Here is a 19,693-nt window from a genome sequence, read left to right on the forward strand (position 1 = left end):
TCCCCAACATGCAAAATTTAAAAAACACACATAAATAACCATTATCATTAGTTCACAAACATATGCTACGGACCATCTACTCTATATTATTTTATAGCTTTTCCAATGTAGTTTAGCTAACATTTTAGAAATATGTATTATTTCTAAATTCATATGCCTGTTTAAACTTCATTATCTCAAATGATACTGACAGAATGTCATGAAACAGTATCATAATATACATATAGACATTATTTTGATGCAATAAACATGTGATTTTTAAGACTTTCTTAATAAACACACATGTTTATTCTGTGCTAAAACATGTTTCTGCAAGTGCCATACCTATATTTTGCAGGTTTTTACTTACCTGATTACGACAGTCTTGCTGAAAACTTCCTTTGCTTTGAAAGCTCCTTTTAATTAGGAATAAAAGCCCTAACTCATTAAAGCCATGATTTTTCCTTCCAGGAAACCCCCTCCTTCATCAAATCAATAAACTGTAAAACATGGGTTTGGCACTGAAACATGCATTTTTATATTTTTGCTCCTTACTAACCAGATAACACATGAGATGCAATGCAACTTCCACAAAATAAATCTTAATTATTGGTATCTCTGAGCATGAAGCTGTGTGACCTGTATTAGATTGGTAGATGCTGCTGGTGTGGCAATTGCATCTTATGTGGGACATATCTGGTGTTTTATTATTTGTTTTAGAGTGTCATTTCAATGTAATGTGCTGTTCTTTGTGTCTTTGTTGTCTCTTTTTTTTCTTTGTCCCCCCAACAGCATTTTGTCCCGCACAGGGAAGAAGGAAAACCAAGATGCCTCCAATTTGACAGTGCCCATGACCATGTGTCTTTTTCCTGTGCCATTCCCACTCACCCCATCTCTAAGACCGCAGGTCAGTTCCATCAACCCTACTGTTACTCGCTCCCTCCTTTACAGCGTCCTGCGAGATGCACCCTCTGAACGTGGCCTGCAAAGTCGTGATGCTCACTTGTCAGACTACCCTTCTTTGGACTATCAAGGCCTCTACGTGACTTTGGTGACTCTCCTGGATCTAGTTCCTTTACTACAGCATGGCCAACATGGTGAGCATTTAATCAAAACTTTTGAAAATATACGTGTACGCTTATGGATACTGGAGACCCTTGCAGTTACTATAATACATTGCCTGAAAGGTCTTTGTGTGGCTAAAGCCTTTCTTACACTGAAACTTAATTATGTTTTCTATCATTTGTTCTATCATTTTTTGCTGTTTTATAGGCAGAGGGATGTTATCCAAGTGGGTCTACACTGGGGGCAATGGGCTTGAGAAAGGAGGAAAACTATAAAAGGAACTTTCTTATTCACCCTGACCTGCTTATCAGGGAGACTGGTTGAAATTATGGTTTGGGGGTTGTTTTAAAAACTAGTCCACCCCCAGAAAAATGTAAGAGGTGGAGCTTGAAGGACACGTCAAGTCTACTAACTAATTCTGTAATTTTGGGGAGCAAATCACAGAATCTCCCTGGGACTCATTTTTCCTGTCTCCTAACCCAGGAGGCTAGATATGAAGAAATCTCTAGGAACTTTTCCAAATTTAACTATCAGTGGTTTTTAGAAAATGTTGACCACATGGTACAGTGTATAGTGGTGCTGTATGCTGTGTATAGTATATGCATGCTGTGTATGGTGTATATTATACATGTATTAATGATGCTTTATGACAGAAGCCCAAGAGCATGCTTCTTTGCTTAACTCTTCCCCTTTCTGCAGTCTTTCGTCAATTTCATTAGCTTGCATGCTTACCAGATTCTTCCAACCCATAAAAAGGAGCTCAGTAGTATCTACTGCTTAAGTATTAAATATAGTAAGTCCTCTACATATGAATGGGTTATGTTCTGAGAGCACATTTGTGAGTCCAGTGTGTTCATAAGTCCAACAGAGTTAACCTGGGTACCCAACTAACACAGTCATAGCTATATAGTGCTGTACTGTAATAGGTTTATAATACTTTTCACATAGATAATACATAAAAAGCAAACACAGATATAAAGAGAGCATTTTAAATCTTATTAAACAGTACCTTGAAAAGTACAGTAGTTCAGTACCACAGCTGGCATACAGGGGCACGTTCGCATATTTGAAAATTCGTAATGTGAGAGTTTGTATGTAGGGGACTTACTGTGTGGGAGAAAAAAGGATTTCTTTTTGCAGCAAATGAGCTTTTAATACGTCAGTTGTCTTAACTTTAAAAGCATTGATAATTTGGTCCATGGAGGTATGATAACCAAAGTTTCACTGCACAAAAAGTTGAAATTTGGGAAATGGGTTGGTGGTGGTGGGGGTTATTTTGTCTTTTAGTTATGGCTAACTTTCCTAAGAGAATTCTCAATGGTTTATTTAGTAAGATGTGTTCTTAAACAAACATTTAAAGCCTGCTTTTAGAAAAATGATGATATAATGATTATTAATTTTTTATATTTGCGATTCTATATTACAGTGAATATACAAAAATGTAGAAACTTGTGAGTTTGTTTATTGTACAATTTTGCTGCTGTTTTAAGCCTAGTCACTTTTGTTGTGATCCTACCCCAGCTGAGAACTTAGAGGTGATGTCTCTCTGAATATAATGTTCCTGGAGCTGACTGCGGTGATGGACGTGCCTGTGCTTTTCCTTTGTGACTGCCTTTCTGACCCTGGGGTGGACCTCTTGTTAGGGATCGTTGACTGAGATAAAAGCATTCTGTTTGGTATCTTACAGCCCATCTAATGGCAATTCATGTGTAAATTGTGACAATTTCAGGGAAGATGATTTATATTTTTACTCTTATATGCACAGCTATTTTGTGACCTTCCTCTTTCCTATTATCTATGGGCTGTGTTCTTATTCTGCATAACAAATCTTAGAAGGTAGAAAAAACTCACTAGACCATCCCTTAGAAAGAAAGAAAGAAAAAGTGAAGTCACTCAGTCGTGTCTGACTCTTTGCGACCCCGTGGACTGTAGCCCACAGCGCTCCTCTGTCCATGGGATTTTCCAGGCAAGAGTACTGGAGTGGGTTGCCATTTCCTTCTCCAGAGGATCTTCCCAACCCAAGGATCGAACCCAGGTCTCCCACATTGTAAGCAAGACACTTTACCATCTGAGTCACCAGCTGCTAAGTCACTTCAGTCGTGTCCGACTCTGTGTGACCCCAGAGACGGCAGCCCACCAAGCTCCCCCGTCCCTGGGATTCTCCAGGCAAGAACACTGGAGTGGGTTGCCATTTCCTTCTCCAATGCATGAAAGTGAAAAATGAAAGTGAAGTCGCTCAGTCGTGTCCGACTCCTAGCGACCCCATGGACTGCAGCCTTCCAGGCTCCTCTGTCCATGGGATTTTCCAGGCACCAGGGAGGTTCATAAAACAGTACAACACTGCTTTGGTTGATGTGAACAGCATCAGAATTTCCAAGGAAGCTGGAAGCAGGGAATTCTGGTTCCCGAGCTGTAACTTTTGAACAAGAATGACTGAGGGGTGGGTCCTGAGGATCTGAATTTTTAAGTAGCTCTCTGGGTGACTTTTCTATGCACTGAGTTGGAGAAGCCTTGCCTTCAGGGCTGGAGGCTGTGTCCTCGCGTGGGGCAGTGCAGTGTACCCAGCAGAACTGCGTTTTTGTTGTGGTTCAGCTGCTTACTCTCACGTGATCTTGGGCAAACACTTCCATTTTCAGGCCTCAGCCTCCTCATATGAAAATTACTCCGGGGGGCTTCAGGCTCCTTTCCGTGCCAGTGTTCTGTACCTAGACTAAAATGCAGCTGAGGTGTCTATTGTGCACAGCTGCAATCATTTCTTAGTAAAACACTTGTGACTTTTCTGTTTCATCGGTTTGAGCCCAAGGTCGACTGACCCTCACCTCCCAGTGTGCACTGTGTCTCTCTGCTGTCAGTCGAGGGGGCAAATTAATTCTAATGATGATCAGAAATAACATCAAAATAGCACTAAGAAGCTCAGTCTGCTACCAGACAAACAAATCTAATAATTTCTTTTATAAAGGATACGAAAATGATCCAAGTTTTCATTGTCAAGACTTGGCTGATGACGTGAGATGCAGAAATCTGAAAATATATACTCATATACTCAGTGTGATGTGGTTTGGTCTACTTGCGTTCTAAAGCTAAATAGTTATGATTTTTGAATGTCTTCTATTTTTACTCCTTGTGCAGGTAATAATAATAGTAACAATATTCATATCTGATACTTGTGGAGCACACATTGTGTGCTATGCTAGGTACTTTACGTTTTGTTCATTTAAACCTCCTAACAATCCTAATGAAGTGAGGTAGGTATTGTTCCTATCACTTACAAACGTTGATAGAAACAGTACTACCAGGGGACACGTCCTTCTGTGATATTTGTAACTAAATGCACAGGGTCGGGCAGTATCAGTTTACAGCTTCCTTTCGTTGATGTATGCTGAATCTGCCACTGTGCTGGAAGATGCCAATTACCTCATTGCCTGAGACTTCAGATGTAGGAAGATTGTTCAGTTGATGGAGCAGAAATAGCCTGGTTTTATTTCCAGCCTTGCCCTTGAGTTTTCTGAAACTTCCCATGAGAAAATAATTTAACATCTTTGTGCCACAGTTATCTTGTATAAAATGTAATGGAGGTAAGAATGCTGGAGGGATTTCAGGATTCATTATCATGTGAAAGTGCTTTTGATTTATAAAATCAGGGAGTAATATGACTGAAGATGGATAAAGTGTTGAGGAAAAGCTCATGTCATAGATACGGGTGACCTTTGAATAACTCAAGGAGTTAGAGGCACTAACCACCTTCCCTCGCCCTCGCCCCGCAAACAGTAAAAAATCAGGAATTTCTGCTGCTGTCTCTGCCTCAAAAACAATGGATTTGATAAATGACTCACCCAAGGGCAGGGAGCTGAAACGGTTTGGATAGAATCAAGACTCAAATCCTAGTTCTTTGGGTTCCATTTGTTGTGATCTCTAATTGACCACAAACTTCCTCCTACACTTAGTTTAAAGATCTGTAAAATGAAGATGAAAAAATAGTCAAAAGTGTTAGCTGCTCAGTTGTGTCTGACTCTTTGTGACCCCATGGAATTGTAGGCCTCCAGGCTCCTCTGTTCATGGAATTCTTTAGGCGAGAATACTGGAGTTGGTATCCATTCCCTCCTCCAGGGGATCTTCCCGACCCAGAGTTTAAACCCAAGTCTCCTACATTGCAGGTGGATTCTTTACCATCTGAGCTACAGATAATATAATTATTGAAAAAAATCCATGTACAAAAATGGACCTAATACAGTTCAAACCCGTGTTGTTCACAAGTCAACTGTATTTATATTTTTTAATTCTATCATTTATCAAATACTGTGCAGGTGCTATACAGAACTCTTAAAGAAGGGAGTGATAGTTGCTTGCAATTTAAACCATTTCATAAAAGCTTAAAATGTAAAGTTAGCTTTTTTGTTAAATGCAGGATATTCAATGACTGATGACTTGATTTTGTTTTGCAGACCTTGGACAGTCAATCTTTTATACAACTACATGTTTGCTCCCCTTTCTCAGTGATGATATTCTGAGTACTTTGCCCTACACGATGATATCAACCTTAGCTACCTTTCCTCCGTTTCTGCACAAGGATATTATTGAATATCTTAGCACATCTTTTCTACCAATGGCTATACGTAAGTTCAGTCTTACCTAATACTAGATTATTTTTATGTGTTGTATGATGTATGAATGGAAATTGCTTTTGCTGTTTTAGGTTTGTAGATTTTCAAGATTATAATCACTGCTGTATACATGTGCTTTGACTAAAATTCAGTCACTTAGCATGAATAGTACGGTGAACATCAAAGACATGAAAAGACAATAATACCTTAGAATTATTTTATGCACATAGTTTGATCTTACAGAATAGGAAGAGAGAACGAGTCAAAGCACAGTCTACATTTCCTACATATAAATTAGAGTATTTTTTGCAACTTTAGAAAAAAAGACGGAGAAAAATGTTGTCTGGGACGTAGAAATTCTTATCTTTTGCATCTGAAGGCAGCAGGGTGTGCTGGGAGGAACAATGGATAGAGTCAGGGTATCTAGATATTCTTTAGTCTCACTTCTGTCCGTAATCTGCTCTGTGAGATCGGCAGCTCATATAGTTAAACCTCGTCTCCAGGGTGATGATAGTATCAGCTTTCCCTCACAAGAGTGTTGTGATGACATAGTGAGTCAAAGTTTATGAGAACACTATGAAAAAAGCAAAAGCTTCCAACTCATGTGCCAGGTACTATTATAACATGGATTCAATTTGAATTCTGCTTCATTTTTATAAGCTTATTTCTGCAGGCTTGTTATCCAGATGTGGTAATAGAGAGAAAAAAAAGAAGTTGGGTTGTGATTTTTATGATCAAAATCCTTCTAAAGTATTTTTTTTAAAGAAATACATGATTAATTAACCTATGTTTCAGTAGATAATCTGAAAAGATTATGGGTTTAGGAATCAAACAGATATAGATTCAAATCACAGCTGTGCTCCCAACTAGCTGTATGAGCTTAGGCAAGTCACCTAACCTTTCTGTTTGCAAAGTGAGAACAGTGATAATACTGCCTCATAAGGTTGCTGTGACAATTGAGATGATTGATTGGAGCATTGGTAGGGTGCTGGCATAATGCCTAGTGTTCAATAAGTGTTGGTTTACTTCTGTCCTTCTCTCAACTCTCATTCTATAATAATGCCTGTGTTGGTCACATTCAGTTCCTAGAGATCAGTTTTTACTGTTATGCACTTAACAATTGTATTAAAGTTGTCGCTTTGTAATAACGATTGGTAAACAAATGTACCTTTGAGCCTCATTTACTTGTTTTACACTTGAGTTTAATTTTAGCTGTGGAATTGTAATTTTCATGTCTTTAAAATAGAGTCTGACTTCTGCCTAAATTACATAGCTATTAAAAATGAGCAGACTGATTATACTGTTCAAGTAATAGAATATTTAATTCTGTTTTAGAATATTTAATTTAGTTCTCTTTTTTCATTCTGTGTAACTCTGTTGACAAAGTACTCATGGATACAGCCTTAGAATTGTAAAGTTGTATTTTTTTTAGAAGTATGTTGACAGTTAAGCTTAAGCAGAGGCTTTAAAAAGAAAAGAGTAGCAGTTGGGTCTGTATCTTTCTGAGTGTAACTCACTATATCCATCCTTCTTAGAAATAGTACTTTTGGAAGAGGTACTACATATATCAGGCCCTTGGGGTTATACTTAGGAGTGACTGAGCATGTGACAGCTGGCAACTTGTTTCTTCATCCTGGATTATTAGTTTCTACTTAGAAATGTACTCTAAAACATAGCCTGTAGTCACGTTGGAATCCTCACTTAGTTAAATGTGTGAGCCTTGGCAACTGAGGGAAACAAAATTATAAGTTGAGTTTATAAAATCTGTGTGAAAATTGCAATTGTTAGTGAATTAGCTTGGTATTTATTTAAAGGGTAGGGACAAATCACTTCATTCTTCTTTAACTGTGAAGGAGAGGTTTAGAGAAAATGTTCCGTCTCTAAGGTTATTTCTAGCTTAATTATTCTAGGTTAAATAACATCAATCTTTTTTTACGTAACAGGCATATATTCTTTCAATGCAATCGCTGATCTGGTTCATTTATTTGGTTCCTCTGGTTTTAGTCTCTTAGTTTTGACTGTTTCATTTCTTGTCACCATTCCTGAGATTCGAATGTAGCCAATCTTTGTCATCTTTAAGTCTTTGAGAATAAGTTGTGGTACTTACCTTTAAAGCCAATCCTGTTAAATGATTCAGGTGTTTCTTTTGTCCTTATTTTTTCCCAGAGTAGATAAAAAGGACACAGATCCAAAGATGGAGGGAATTAGGTTCCAAATTAATCGTGTCAAACTGAATCGATGTGAGAATGTGTGTCTGTTGCTTGTATCCATGTTGGTTTTATTTTGGGAAGTTGTTTCCGTGTTCAAAATTTCTGACCAGAACTAGAGGGGAGCATTTAATTTCTATGGGAATATTTTTATTTAAGGCCTGAGATAAAGGACATTGCATTTTCTGAGTACTTGATAAAGTCTTTAAGACAAAAAAGCTTTTACCTCTTTGGTACAATATTTGCAAGGTCAAATGTAGTACACGACAGGTTTTCAGGTGTTAAATGATAATATCATTAAGGACTTAGGAGATGAAACTCTGAACTCTCAAGCAGACCTAATGAGGGATTGCAGCTCTTTCAGTTGAAAAGCCCTGTATGTATATCAGTTAAATCTATTACGCCATTTTTGTCAATAAACCAAGTACTGTGCTTTTATTTTAAATAATTCCTTTGAGGTGCTGCAAAGCAAAGTGTAATTTATTATAAAACTTTCTTTGACATAACCTTTTTTGTTATTGCCTTGTATATATATTAAGATATATATTGGTAAATATGTATCATATATACATATAGTATATACAAATGTATATACATTATTGTATATATATACAATATATTATATATATATTAAGATACACTTGTTTTTATTTTATATATATTAAGATTGTATATATATTAAGATATATATATATTGTATATATATTAAGATACACTTGTTTTTATTTTATATATATTAAGATTGTATATATATTAAGATATATATATATTGTATATATATTAAGATACACTTGTTTTTATTTTATATATATTAAGATTGTATATATATTAAGATATATATATATTGTATATATATTAAGATACACTTGTTTTTATTTTATATATATTAAGATTGTATATATATTAAGATATATATATCTTGTATATATATTAAGATACACTTGTTTTAATTCCATATGTGTGCAATAGGCTTTGTGTAATATACATATACATAAATATAAAGGAATTATTAAGAATGAGAAAGTTATTTGCATTTCACCATGGAAATCTCTCTTTTTCCACGAAGGTTCTGTGACTGTGCACCAAACTGAAGTTTGGATGTTGGCAGAGAAAAGGAAAAGAGGTCCCAAATGAACATTATTTGATGTAGCATATGTTATTTTAAAGCGAATAATAAAGCTGAACAGTTATATCTGTGAAAGATCCTTCTAGTGGTATCTTGGCATCCTGAACTGTAGTCTCATCTAGTTTCTTTTCCAACTTTAATTTCCTCAAAAGTCACTTACCCTTAGACAACAAAGGTTCATTTAGATCTTTGCATGGAATTAAAAGCAACTGTATGATTTAATTGAATATCTGCTTCTAAGCCTTTGGCCCTGTATCATTTTTTTGTTCTACTGCTGCTACAGAGGATGCATATTATGTTCTATGATCTTCCAAACACTAATAAGTAAATATAATAGAAAAAAACACAGTAAAATACCAGTGTAAGATATTAATGAATTTAAGTAGTATTTTATATATAAAATGTTTTATTAGCTAATGACTGTTTTTGTAAGGTAGATATTACTATACTTTTTTGTTGTTCAGTCACTACGTCATGTTCCGCTCTCTGTGACCCCATGGATTGCAGCATGCCAGGCTTCCCTGTCCTCTGCTCTCTCTGGAATTTGCTCAGACTCATGTCCTTTGAGTTGGTGATGCTATCTAACCATCTCATTTTCTGCCGTCCCTTCTTTTGCCTTCAATCTTTCCTAGCCTCAAGGTCTTTTCTAGTGAGTTGGCTCTTCACATCAGGTGGCCAAAGTATTGGAGTTTCAGCTTCAGCATCAGTCCTTCCAATGAATATTCAGGGTTGATTTCCTTCAGGATTGACTGGTTTGATCTCCATGCAGTTCAAGGGACTCTCAAGAGTCTTCTCCAACCAAAATTCAAAAGCATCAATTCTATATAATAGTATACTTTAGGAGCTTTAATATTGAATTATGAGAAATATTTTGGAATAAGAATCCAGAAGCACTGAAATGAAGTCTTTTGATTGTTGGCAGATCTCACAATCTCATCTAACTTTAGTTTCTTTAGCTGTAAATTTGTGAATAATTGTAACGTTCCTATCTACATCACAGTGTTTGTTCTGAAGGCCATGGCATAACATATGATAATGGCCTTTGAATGTTGTCCAATTTTATACCAGTTTATAACAGACCAAAACACACAGTCAAAGGACAGTTGTGTCAAATCTCATTGCAACCCTTTCCAATATTCTGCTCAAAATTACATGGTGACATGACATTTCATCATCTTAAATATTGCTTGAAATAAGGGGCCATCTGCTGGGGCTTGGGAATTTTTCCTGAGAGTGTGTCATATAATAACAGTAATTGTTATACCAGTTTTTGATCTCATAGAACCTGACAGAACACCTCTTGTGTTGATGGGCAATCCTGTCTCTATGACTTTTTATTTATCTACCAATCTTAGCATATATTTTAATGCTGCATAGACTTCAGGGTCATGGTATCTTTTGTTGAACCCATATGACCTGACAGCACAGGTATCTTATGCTCAAACCCTGTCTCAGGGAGCACAGTTACTTCTGCGTACACAAACAGAGGCCACTTGCTAATCCAGGCAGCACAGGAAATGATTCTGTCATATAGCAGAATTGGCATCAGAATGTTTTTTTTCTTCCCAGGTGATTCCCTTCTCTGTACCCCTTAAAAAGGTAGACAGCATCCAATAACTTCTGAGCTGGTCTCCCAGCCTCTACTCTTAGCCCTCCCAGAGCCTGCTCTCCACCAAAAAGCCAGAGCTGTCCTCCAAACATGGAAATCAAATTATGTCATTTCCTTCTTGAAAACAACTAGTAGCTTCCCATCACTCCTGCAAATCAAATTCAGCGCCTCTGCCTTGCTATCTGGCCCCAGCTTATCTTACTACTTCATCCCTTGCCTCCGCTAGCGTTCGCTCTGCTGGGCTCATATTGGCCTTGCTGCAGTTTCATAAAGGCACCAGGTTTTGCTTTTGCTCCAGGCTTTTTTCCTCTGTCTCACAAGCCCTTCTTGCAGATGGTCACATGATTTGCTTGCTCACTCCCTTCAAGTCTCAGCTCCAGTAGTACGGCTTCCCAGAGGCCCTTCTTTACCTTCAAGCTCAAACAGGACCTTCCATCATTTTATACCTATTCCCTTGCCCTGCTTTATATTTCTTCACAGGTATTTGTTTCCTGTTCCTCTAGAATAACACAACAGAACTGTCTGCAGTCATGGAAAGGTTATTTAAAATCCTGCGCTATTCAATAGAATAGCCACTAGCCACACGTGGGAACAGAACACTTGAAATATATCTAATGAGACAGAGGAACTGCATTTTTAATTTAGCTTACTTTTTAAGATTTATTTTTTATTTATGGCTGTGCTGGGTCTTTGTTGCTGCATGTGGGCCTTCTCTAGTTGCGAAGAGCGGGGGCTACTCTTCTCTGTGGTGTGCTGGCTTCTCTTATTGCAGGGCAAGGGCCCAGGAGTTGGGGCTTGTGGACTCCAGAGCACAGGCCCAGTTGTTGTGGCTCATGGGCTTAGTTGCTGCACGGCATGTGGAATCTTCCTGGACCAGGGATCAAACCCATGTCTGCTGCGTTGGCAGGTAGATTCTTACCGCTATGCCTGATTTACTTTTGATTGGTTTAAATTTAACCACATGTGGCTACTATATTGTACAGCACAATTCTAGCATTTAAGCTTCATAAAGACAAAGACTTGCCTGTCTTATACACAGCTGTGTCCCAGCGTCTAGAATAATGCCTCGTATGTAGGAGATACTGAAAAAATACTGTGTGACTAAGTGACTAGAGCATTAACTATGAAGTCAAGTGACTTAGGCCATAGTCCTAATAATTAGGTTGGTATTCTTGTGCAAAATTTGATTTCTCTTTTATAAAATGGCTTTCCGCTATACTTTTTTTTTGCGGAGAATCATATAAGAGCTATTTCTGATAATGTATTAGGAATTATAAAATGCAGGAACAGATTAAGAAATTGTTGTTGTTCATAGAAGGAGGGAATGATATAGTAATTGTTTTGGTAGTGCTAAGAGGATCAGGTCTTAAGAGGAATCGGTCTTAAGACTTAATTGTATTTCCTAAGCACAATATTGCATGTAAAATTTCCTTATTTTGATTAATTCTCTGGTTCCTTCCATTGTATGCAGCTTTGACCTTATACATCCTCATGAGGACAAGCTGCATGTCTGTTTGCATCATGCCTTTTTAATAAGATTCAATAAATGATGTGTGTCTCTGCATGTTTATTAAATTGGAATTGTGGTGACTTTGTTCAGTCCATTAGAAGACTAAGAAATTGCAAGGCACAGTCTACTTAAAGAAGTGCTGGAGTTGGTTTCGGAGGCCTTGAGTCAGGGGAACACTCTTGGCTTTGGTGCTGACCTTTCTTGAGGGAGAGCATGGATTTGTAGGGGTTAGGAGGGACATCCAAAAGTCACCAAGCCATTTGGACTGTTCTCCAAATGAACTTCACCTAAATCATCTGAGATATTTGGGCATCTCTCCCACTGTGTCTCCAGGCACAGTGATTCTCAGCCTCCCTTAATAGTAGTTCTCATTTTTAAGAAACACTTCTCATTTAAGTTTGAAATGAATTTAAACAAAGGTGAGACACTTGTCCCCAAAGGAATGGATATAGTATACACATAATTATTTTTCCTTGCCTATGTTGAAGGCTACACTTTCTTTTGCTTTTCTCCCCTTTAACCAAAGAACCCAAGGGTGTGCAATTATTCCTCGCACATCTGGACACCTTATTAAATATTTCCTTTCTTTTTTTCCCAAGTTTTATTTATTTAAAATTTTTGGCTGCACACTGCGACATATGGTATCTTAGTTCCCCAGCCAAGGAACGAACCTGCATCCCCTGCATTGGAAGGCAGAGTCTTAACCACTGAGCTGCCCCAGAAGTATTTCCTTTCTTATTCTCATCCCTCTAGTAGTACTTCTCAAATGTAGCTCCAAGGTCCACTTGGTCAGAATCATTTGATGTCTTTATTAAACACAGCTTTCCTGCTTCTCAACTGAGTTAGACTCTGTAGATATGGGTCCCCTGAAGCTGAATTTGAACAAGTATTAGTATCAGCCATTCAGTCATGTCCAACTCTTTGTGGCCCTATGGACTATAGCCCTCTAGGCTCCTCTGTCCGTGGGATTCTCCAGGCAAGAATACTGGAGTGGGTTGTCATGCCCTCCTCCAGGGAATCTTCCCCCAGGGATTGAACCTGAGTCTCCTGCGTTTCAGGCAGATTCTTTACCGTCTGAGCAGGGAAGCCCAATTTGAACAAGCTCCTTGGCTAAAGTCTGAATTTGGCCCAAAGATTTTTTCCCTTGATTACTTAGTTCATCAACTTTAACATCTAAGATCAGTGAACTGATCTTCATGTCTTTGTATAAGTATTAATACTTATTTATATTGTATAACCAAGCTAATTTTTGTTCCTGATTATCACTGGCTTGGTGGGTTAGCAGCATCCCAGAAGTAAGTGATTCATAAAAACCAACTCAGGTAAATGGGACTCAATTATAGATCCATTTTATTTGTTTGTGTATTTCTGTAAACTATTGTAATGGCCACAGTGTCCCTTGTGGTGCTCATTTTTAAAATGTAAATTAAAAGAGAATCATGTTAAATTTTTTTTTGTCTTCTTCATTATATGATAAACCTCTTTTAGTGCTTTAATACTTCTTTTATACATGTGTTTTATTATGTTATCTTATTCTTTTTGGCTGTAGGTGAGATATTATTCCTACACATTGCACTTTAATGTTTTAAAATAAGACAGATTTTAGGGCTCTCTGCTTTTTTCTTGTTGGCTGTGTTGGTGGTCTTCTGCAGTCTGTGTTGGAAGTTGAGAGTTGACTTTATGAGCGTGTTTATTCACTATCTACTGTTCTGTTTGTGCTTTCCTGACAATTTGCCGCAGCAGCCCAACTATAAGGCAAGATTTCTGCTATTTCTGCAATTATCCCAGAAAAGGAATTCTATTTTCTATTTGAGTCCTTGTAAAGTTTCTCTACTGTGGGCCCTCTCTGTTACTGTGCTTAGAATAATAAAGTACACTGGAGACAACATGTTACCTCGAGTGACCTCCGTCAGAGCTAGTTCTGGATGCTTATAGAGGTTACCTGATACACTCATTAAAAAAGAGAGATTTGAAACAGTGTTGGATGTCTTTGTAAACAAGCCACTTAAAGATGTCTTGAAAGCAATGTGTAAGTGGTTATCACATGGCATTCACAATTTTACTGCTATAAGATGAATTTTGAAGAATCCAACTGACCTTGTGATTGAATACTGTGGGACAGGATAAAATGTCCAGCAACAGCATTATTCACAGATTCAAAAAGTGCTTTATTTCAAACAACTCAGGTGGATATGAAAATGGTAAGCTCTGGAAAAGTAAAAGAGTGATTGTCATGGCAATTAAGCTGCTGTTGCTGAAGTTACATGTGAAGGTTTGAATAAAATTGTTTAATGATAAGTGAGAGTTGAAAATAATTTTTAAATTAATATACTGTTTTTTATTATGCATGATTTAAAATTTGTGTTTGTTACTAAGTGAATATAGTGCCCATTATAAGTAGACTCTTTCAGTTGCATCTCTTAATACATTCAAGTTGTGTTAAAAAACCTTTTATTTTTACTTTCTTATTGGGATAAACTTCAACATGCGTTGTATTTGGATACACAGAGGATTTTGTTTTTTCTTTCTTTTCTACCTAGATAAAAACATATTGGAAACAGAGATCACATCTAAGTAAAATTCTGATGTAACTATTGCACTACATTCTGGCATTATTCCTGCTCCTTGAAGATTCTCACTAAATATGCCTATGATAAAGACTACGGTAGTGTTTGTGTGCCAGGACAAATTTTGTGATTTCATTTATGCAAAACTTCTATTAATTTTTTCAAGTTTCTTTTCAGCTCTCTTGCCCTATGCAAAGTAGTAACAAAATATATAAATAAATATAAATATACAAATACATATGTATAAATTGTGTCTAATCAAAATAATTTTGGTTTTAGTGGGTTCCTCAAGGAGAGAAGGCGTTCCTGCCCATGTTAATCTCTCTGCATCATCCATGCTAATGATTGCAATGCAGTACACATCCAACCCAGGTAAGTGGAAATTTGGATGGATTTATTAATTCCAAGACCAGTAATTGAATAAGATATCAAATAGGCAAACTAGAAATTCTTAGGAGATTTTCTTTTGGTGAATAGACAACTGGAGTTGTGTTAGAAAACAGATTTCAAAATTGAAATAAGTTTTACTTGCCTCTGGATGTTAGTAGTAATCTTATTGGCTAGTGATATTTTTAGAATATTGGAGAACAGTTTTAGAACACTGGAAATGGCTTGAATATAAGTATATAGAAATAATTCAATGATTGAAATAAAAATAAAATAATAATAATAAAAATAAAAACAATCACCTGCAGTTCTAAGAACTACAGATGACCACTGTGAATATTTTATGAATTTGCTACTCTAATACCATATGAATATCCTTGCACGTAAATCTTTTATTATATTTGTGACTGTTTCCTTAGAGTAAGTTCATAAAAGAGGGATTAATGGGTTGAAGGGCTTGAAAAAATTTTCAATATTCCCACTAATTATGTATGAAAATACACTGTACCCTGTTATAGAGTGCTATAACATTTGTGTAGAGATGACTAGATAAAAAACAATATCTCATTTTGATTTGTGTTTCTTTGATTACTAGTAATGTTAAGCAGATTTAATCTGATATACTTTGTTTGATTTCCGTTTATTAGGGTCACTGCAGATGAACTTCAGGAAACTAACCTAAAAGAGGCTGACTATTGGAGTCACATGCTAAGACATGATCTCAATGTTTATTTTCATTAGTAGACAAATTTGGGGGCCCTGTTTTTGACCTTCTACTTAATTACATAATGAGTAATAATTGAGTTTTTGACTCAGGATGAGGAAACCAATTTTTTCTTTTCATTTCAAAATCTTAATGTTTCTTAATCTGGAATATCATCCTTCAAATATGAAATCCCTTATGATTATTATATGAGTTTAATTAAAATATATATTTGGAGGAAGTTATATCTCATATCTCTATTTGGCTTAAAGGATCCTCATAATGTCATTTATATTTATTAGAATATAATGAATCTAGTTCGTTTAAGTCTCTAGTTAGTTATCTAAGTCTCTGAGAATCTAGTTAGTTAACTAAACTCTGCATCAGGCTTTGGTCCTAATTTCCACGTTGGGAGGCAGTTTAGCAGGTCGGGTAGAATCATGTGCTTTGAGGTTAAGGGTATGTGAGTTCACATCTGAGTTCAGCACAAATTGCCAGTTAGCTTAACCATGAGCAAGTTCTTCAACTTCCCTAAAACTAAGTTTTCTCACTTCCGAAATGGAAATAATTCTTCCTGCAATAACTACAAATGTTGTTGTGAGGATTTAATGGCTTGGGTCTGTGTGATGTGCTTCGTCAGCATAATGATGTGGCACATCATGGACACCGCTCAGTAAATGGAAACACGGATCTCTACAATCTGCCATTGTCTTCTTGGAGTTGAATGTTTCATTGGGAAACCACTGCTATCAAATAGTGTTACTTCTGTTATTTCTAAATCCGTGTCTTCATCTGTTCATGAGGGGACATGTATAGCCAGCTATTCTATACTAAGAATGACATGTGGGACAGCAAGTTAATCTGGTGATGGGGGAAACGGAAGAAGTGAGGTGCTGTCCACCAGGGGGCTCTCTGTGACTAAGTGGGTAGGACATTATTATCCTTTGAACTTTTATTGGGGGAGATAGCCAGTGGAAGCTTGATCCTTGTACCTGATTGTATATCAGGAAGAGAGCCGAGTTCTTGCTCAGGTACCAGGAATTCATTGCGTAACTCCTGTGTACGTTCCTCTGTGCTCAGCACTGTGAAAACCACCCTGAAATGTTAGACATGGTGCTTTCTATGGAGCTTATGTCTAATTGGGAAGATTAGGCTTATTCACATAAATGATTAATTTACAATGTAAAGTAGTATGTAAAAAGTACCGAATAAATTCTACGGATACTGTTAATTCATCAGAGGAGAGAACTGTATGGGTTGAAATGATCAGGAAAGGCTTTGTGCCACTTGATCATGGGTCTTAAAATCGTATAGAATTTTGATTGACGGGGTAAGTGGGGCATTCTGGGAGAGGAGGCAGTTTAAATAAAGGGACTCTCTGGGTCTGTTCATGGATAGTCAGTGGCCTCCTGTGAACAAGGTTTGTGTAGCAAATACAAGGAGAAGAGCAGACCCTGTGGAAGAGAAAGTACCCCAGACCAGAGAAAGCAGTCATGGCTTCACACAGTTCCCAATCTAGAGGACCATTTATAAACTCCACAAGCAGTTACTGAGTATCTGCTTGGTGCAACCCCTCCTCTCTCTTTGTGAAGCCTATCATGTGGTGGAGGGAGAAGATATTAACCAAATAATTACACAAGCAAGTGTCCAGTTTCGATTGTGACAAGTGCTTTGAATGATGTACATTGTGCTATGATGAGACCCTATAAAAGGGGATTTTTCTTTTATTGAAGAGATTAGGGAAAGCTTTTCTGGGAGTAAAACCTTTGGTCTGAGGACTGATGGATGAGTAGCATTAACAAGGCCTATCAGGGAGTGGAGCTTTCCAGGCAGAGGGCTCTTATGTGTCAGAAGGGAAACTTGCACGCAGGTGGGACTGACAGGTCACTGTAGCTGGAGCTCAGAGTGAGGGCTGCCTGGTGTGAGACGAGACTGTAGACACCCACAGGTTAGAACACGCAGGATGCTGTGGGCTCTGGGAGTCCTGCGCTCATCCTGAGTCTAATGGGGAGGTACTGAAAGACTGAGTGTTTGTGTGTGTGTCACTGGGATTTCCCAGGTGGCCCAGTGATAAAGAATCTGCCTGCCAATGGAGGAGACGCTGGTTAAATCCCTGGCTTGCGAAGACACCCTGGAGGAGGTAATGGCAACCCACTCCAGAATTCTTGTCTGGAGAATCCCATGGGCAGAGGTGCCTGGTGGGCTACGGTCCACAGGGTCACACAAAGTCAGACATGACTGAGCGACTGAGCGTGCACGCACGTATGTGTCACCCTAGCTGCAGCTTAGAATGGAATAAAAGGAGCCAGAGTGGATACAGATTGACCCATGAGGAGGCCGTTGCATTTGTCTATACATGTAAAAGCCAGGGTTGATTGAGGCCAAGAAAAGTGGATATATCTGAGAGCTATTCAGGAAGTAAAAATTGTTAGGGTTTGGTGACATATTGGATATCCCTGAGAAAGAAGACACTGGAAGAGAAAGACCAGGCTTCTAAGGGAAGATCATGAGGTCTATTTTAGACATGTTATGTTCAAGGAGTCTTTAAAATATTTGAGAGAAGATGATATACCTTAGACTAATACATTGTTGTATGTCAGTTATATCTCAATAACACTGGGGGGAAAACCTACACATAACCTCAGTAATAATTCTCTATGTCCTAAAAAATTGGAATTGGTCAAACAGGAGATGGCAAGAGTGAACATCAACAGTTTAGGAATCAATGAACTAAAGTAGACAGGAATAGGCGACTTAATTCAGATGGCTATTATATCTACTACTGTGGGCAAGAATCCCTTAGAAGAAATGGAGTACCCCTCATTGTCAACAAAAGAGTCTGAAATGCAGTATTTGGGTACAATCTCAAAAACTACAGAATGATCTCAGTTCACTTCCAAGGAAAACCATTCAATATCACAGTAATTGAAGTCTTTGCCTCAACCACTAATGCCGAAGAAGCTGAAGTTGAATGGTTCTATGAATACTTACAAGACTTTGTAGAACTAACACCAAAAAAAGACGTCCTTTTCATCATAGGGGCCTGGAATGCAAAAGAAAGAAGTCAAGAGATATCTGGAATAACAGGCAAGTTTGGCCTTGGAGTACAAAATGAAGCAGGGCAAAGGATAACAGAGTTTTACAAAGAGAATGCACTGGTCATAGCAAAAACCCTCTTCCAACAACAGAAGAGACGACTATACACAGGGACATCACCAGATGGTCAACACCGAAATCAGACTGATTATATTCTTTGCAGCTGAAGATGGAGAAACTCTATACAGTCAGCAAAAACAAGACTGGGAGCTGACTGTGGCTCAGATCATGAACTCCTTATTGCAAAATTCAGACTTAAATTGAAGAAAGTAGGGTAAACCACTAGATCATTCAGGTATGACCTAAATCAAATCCCTGATGACTATACAGTGGAAGTGACAAATAGATTCAAGGGTTTAGATCTGATAGACAGAGTGCCAAAAGAACTACGGACGGAGGTTCATGACATTGTATAGGAGGTGGTGATCAAAACCATCCCCAAGAAAGAGAAATGCAAAAAGGCAAAATGGTTGTCTGAGGAGGCCTTACAAATAGTTGAGAAAAGAAGCCAAGCGAAAGGCAAAGGAGACAAGGAATGATATACCCATTTGAATGCAGAGTTCCAGAGAATAGCAAAGAGAGATAAAAGCCTTCCTAAAGGAACATTGTAAAGAAATAGAAGAAAACAATAGAATGGGGAGAGATCTCGTCAAGATCTCTTCAAGAAAATTAGAGATACCAAGGGAAAATTTCATGCAAATGGGCACCATAAAGGACAAAAATGGTATGGACCTAACAGAGGCAGAAGAGATTAAGAAGAGGTGGCAAGAATACACAGAAAAACTGTACAAGAAAGATCTTAATGACCTGGATAACCACAGTGGTATGATCACTCACCTAGAG

General features: G+C 37.6%; 1 protein-coding gene across 8 annotated transcripts in view; it reads left to right on the forward strand.

Annotated features, from left to right (window-relative positions):
• Positions 1–19,693, forward strand: part of UNC79 (unc-79 homolog, NALCN channel complex subunit) — a 299,827-nt gene that overhangs the window by 59,798 nt on the left and 220,336 nt on the right. For 5 of the 8 annotated variants that reach the window (XM_024982113.2, XM_059879353.1, XM_059879351.1 and 2 more), the window contains exons 3-5: positions 931–1,076; positions 5,487–5,657; positions 14,944–15,036. In XM_024982113.2, coding sequence (XP_024837881.1) covers positions 931–1,076; positions 5,487–5,657; positions 14,944–15,036 — 410 coding nt within the window. Of the gene's footprint in view, positions 1–791; positions 1,077–5,486; positions 5,658–14,943; positions 15,037–19,693 lie in introns of those variants that run through there. The other 3 variants (XM_024982109.2, XM_024982110.2, XM_024982115.2) reach the window with 1 other exon arrangement.

Source organism: Bos taurus, chromosome 21 (genome assembly GCF_002263795.3).
Source record: "Bos taurus isolate L1 Dominette 01449 registration number 42190680 breed Hereford chromosome 21, ARS-UCD2.0, whole genome shotgun sequence".
NCBI classification, from domain to species: domain Eukaryota; kingdom Metazoa; phylum Chordata; class Mammalia; order Artiodactyla; family Bovidae; genus Bos; species Bos taurus.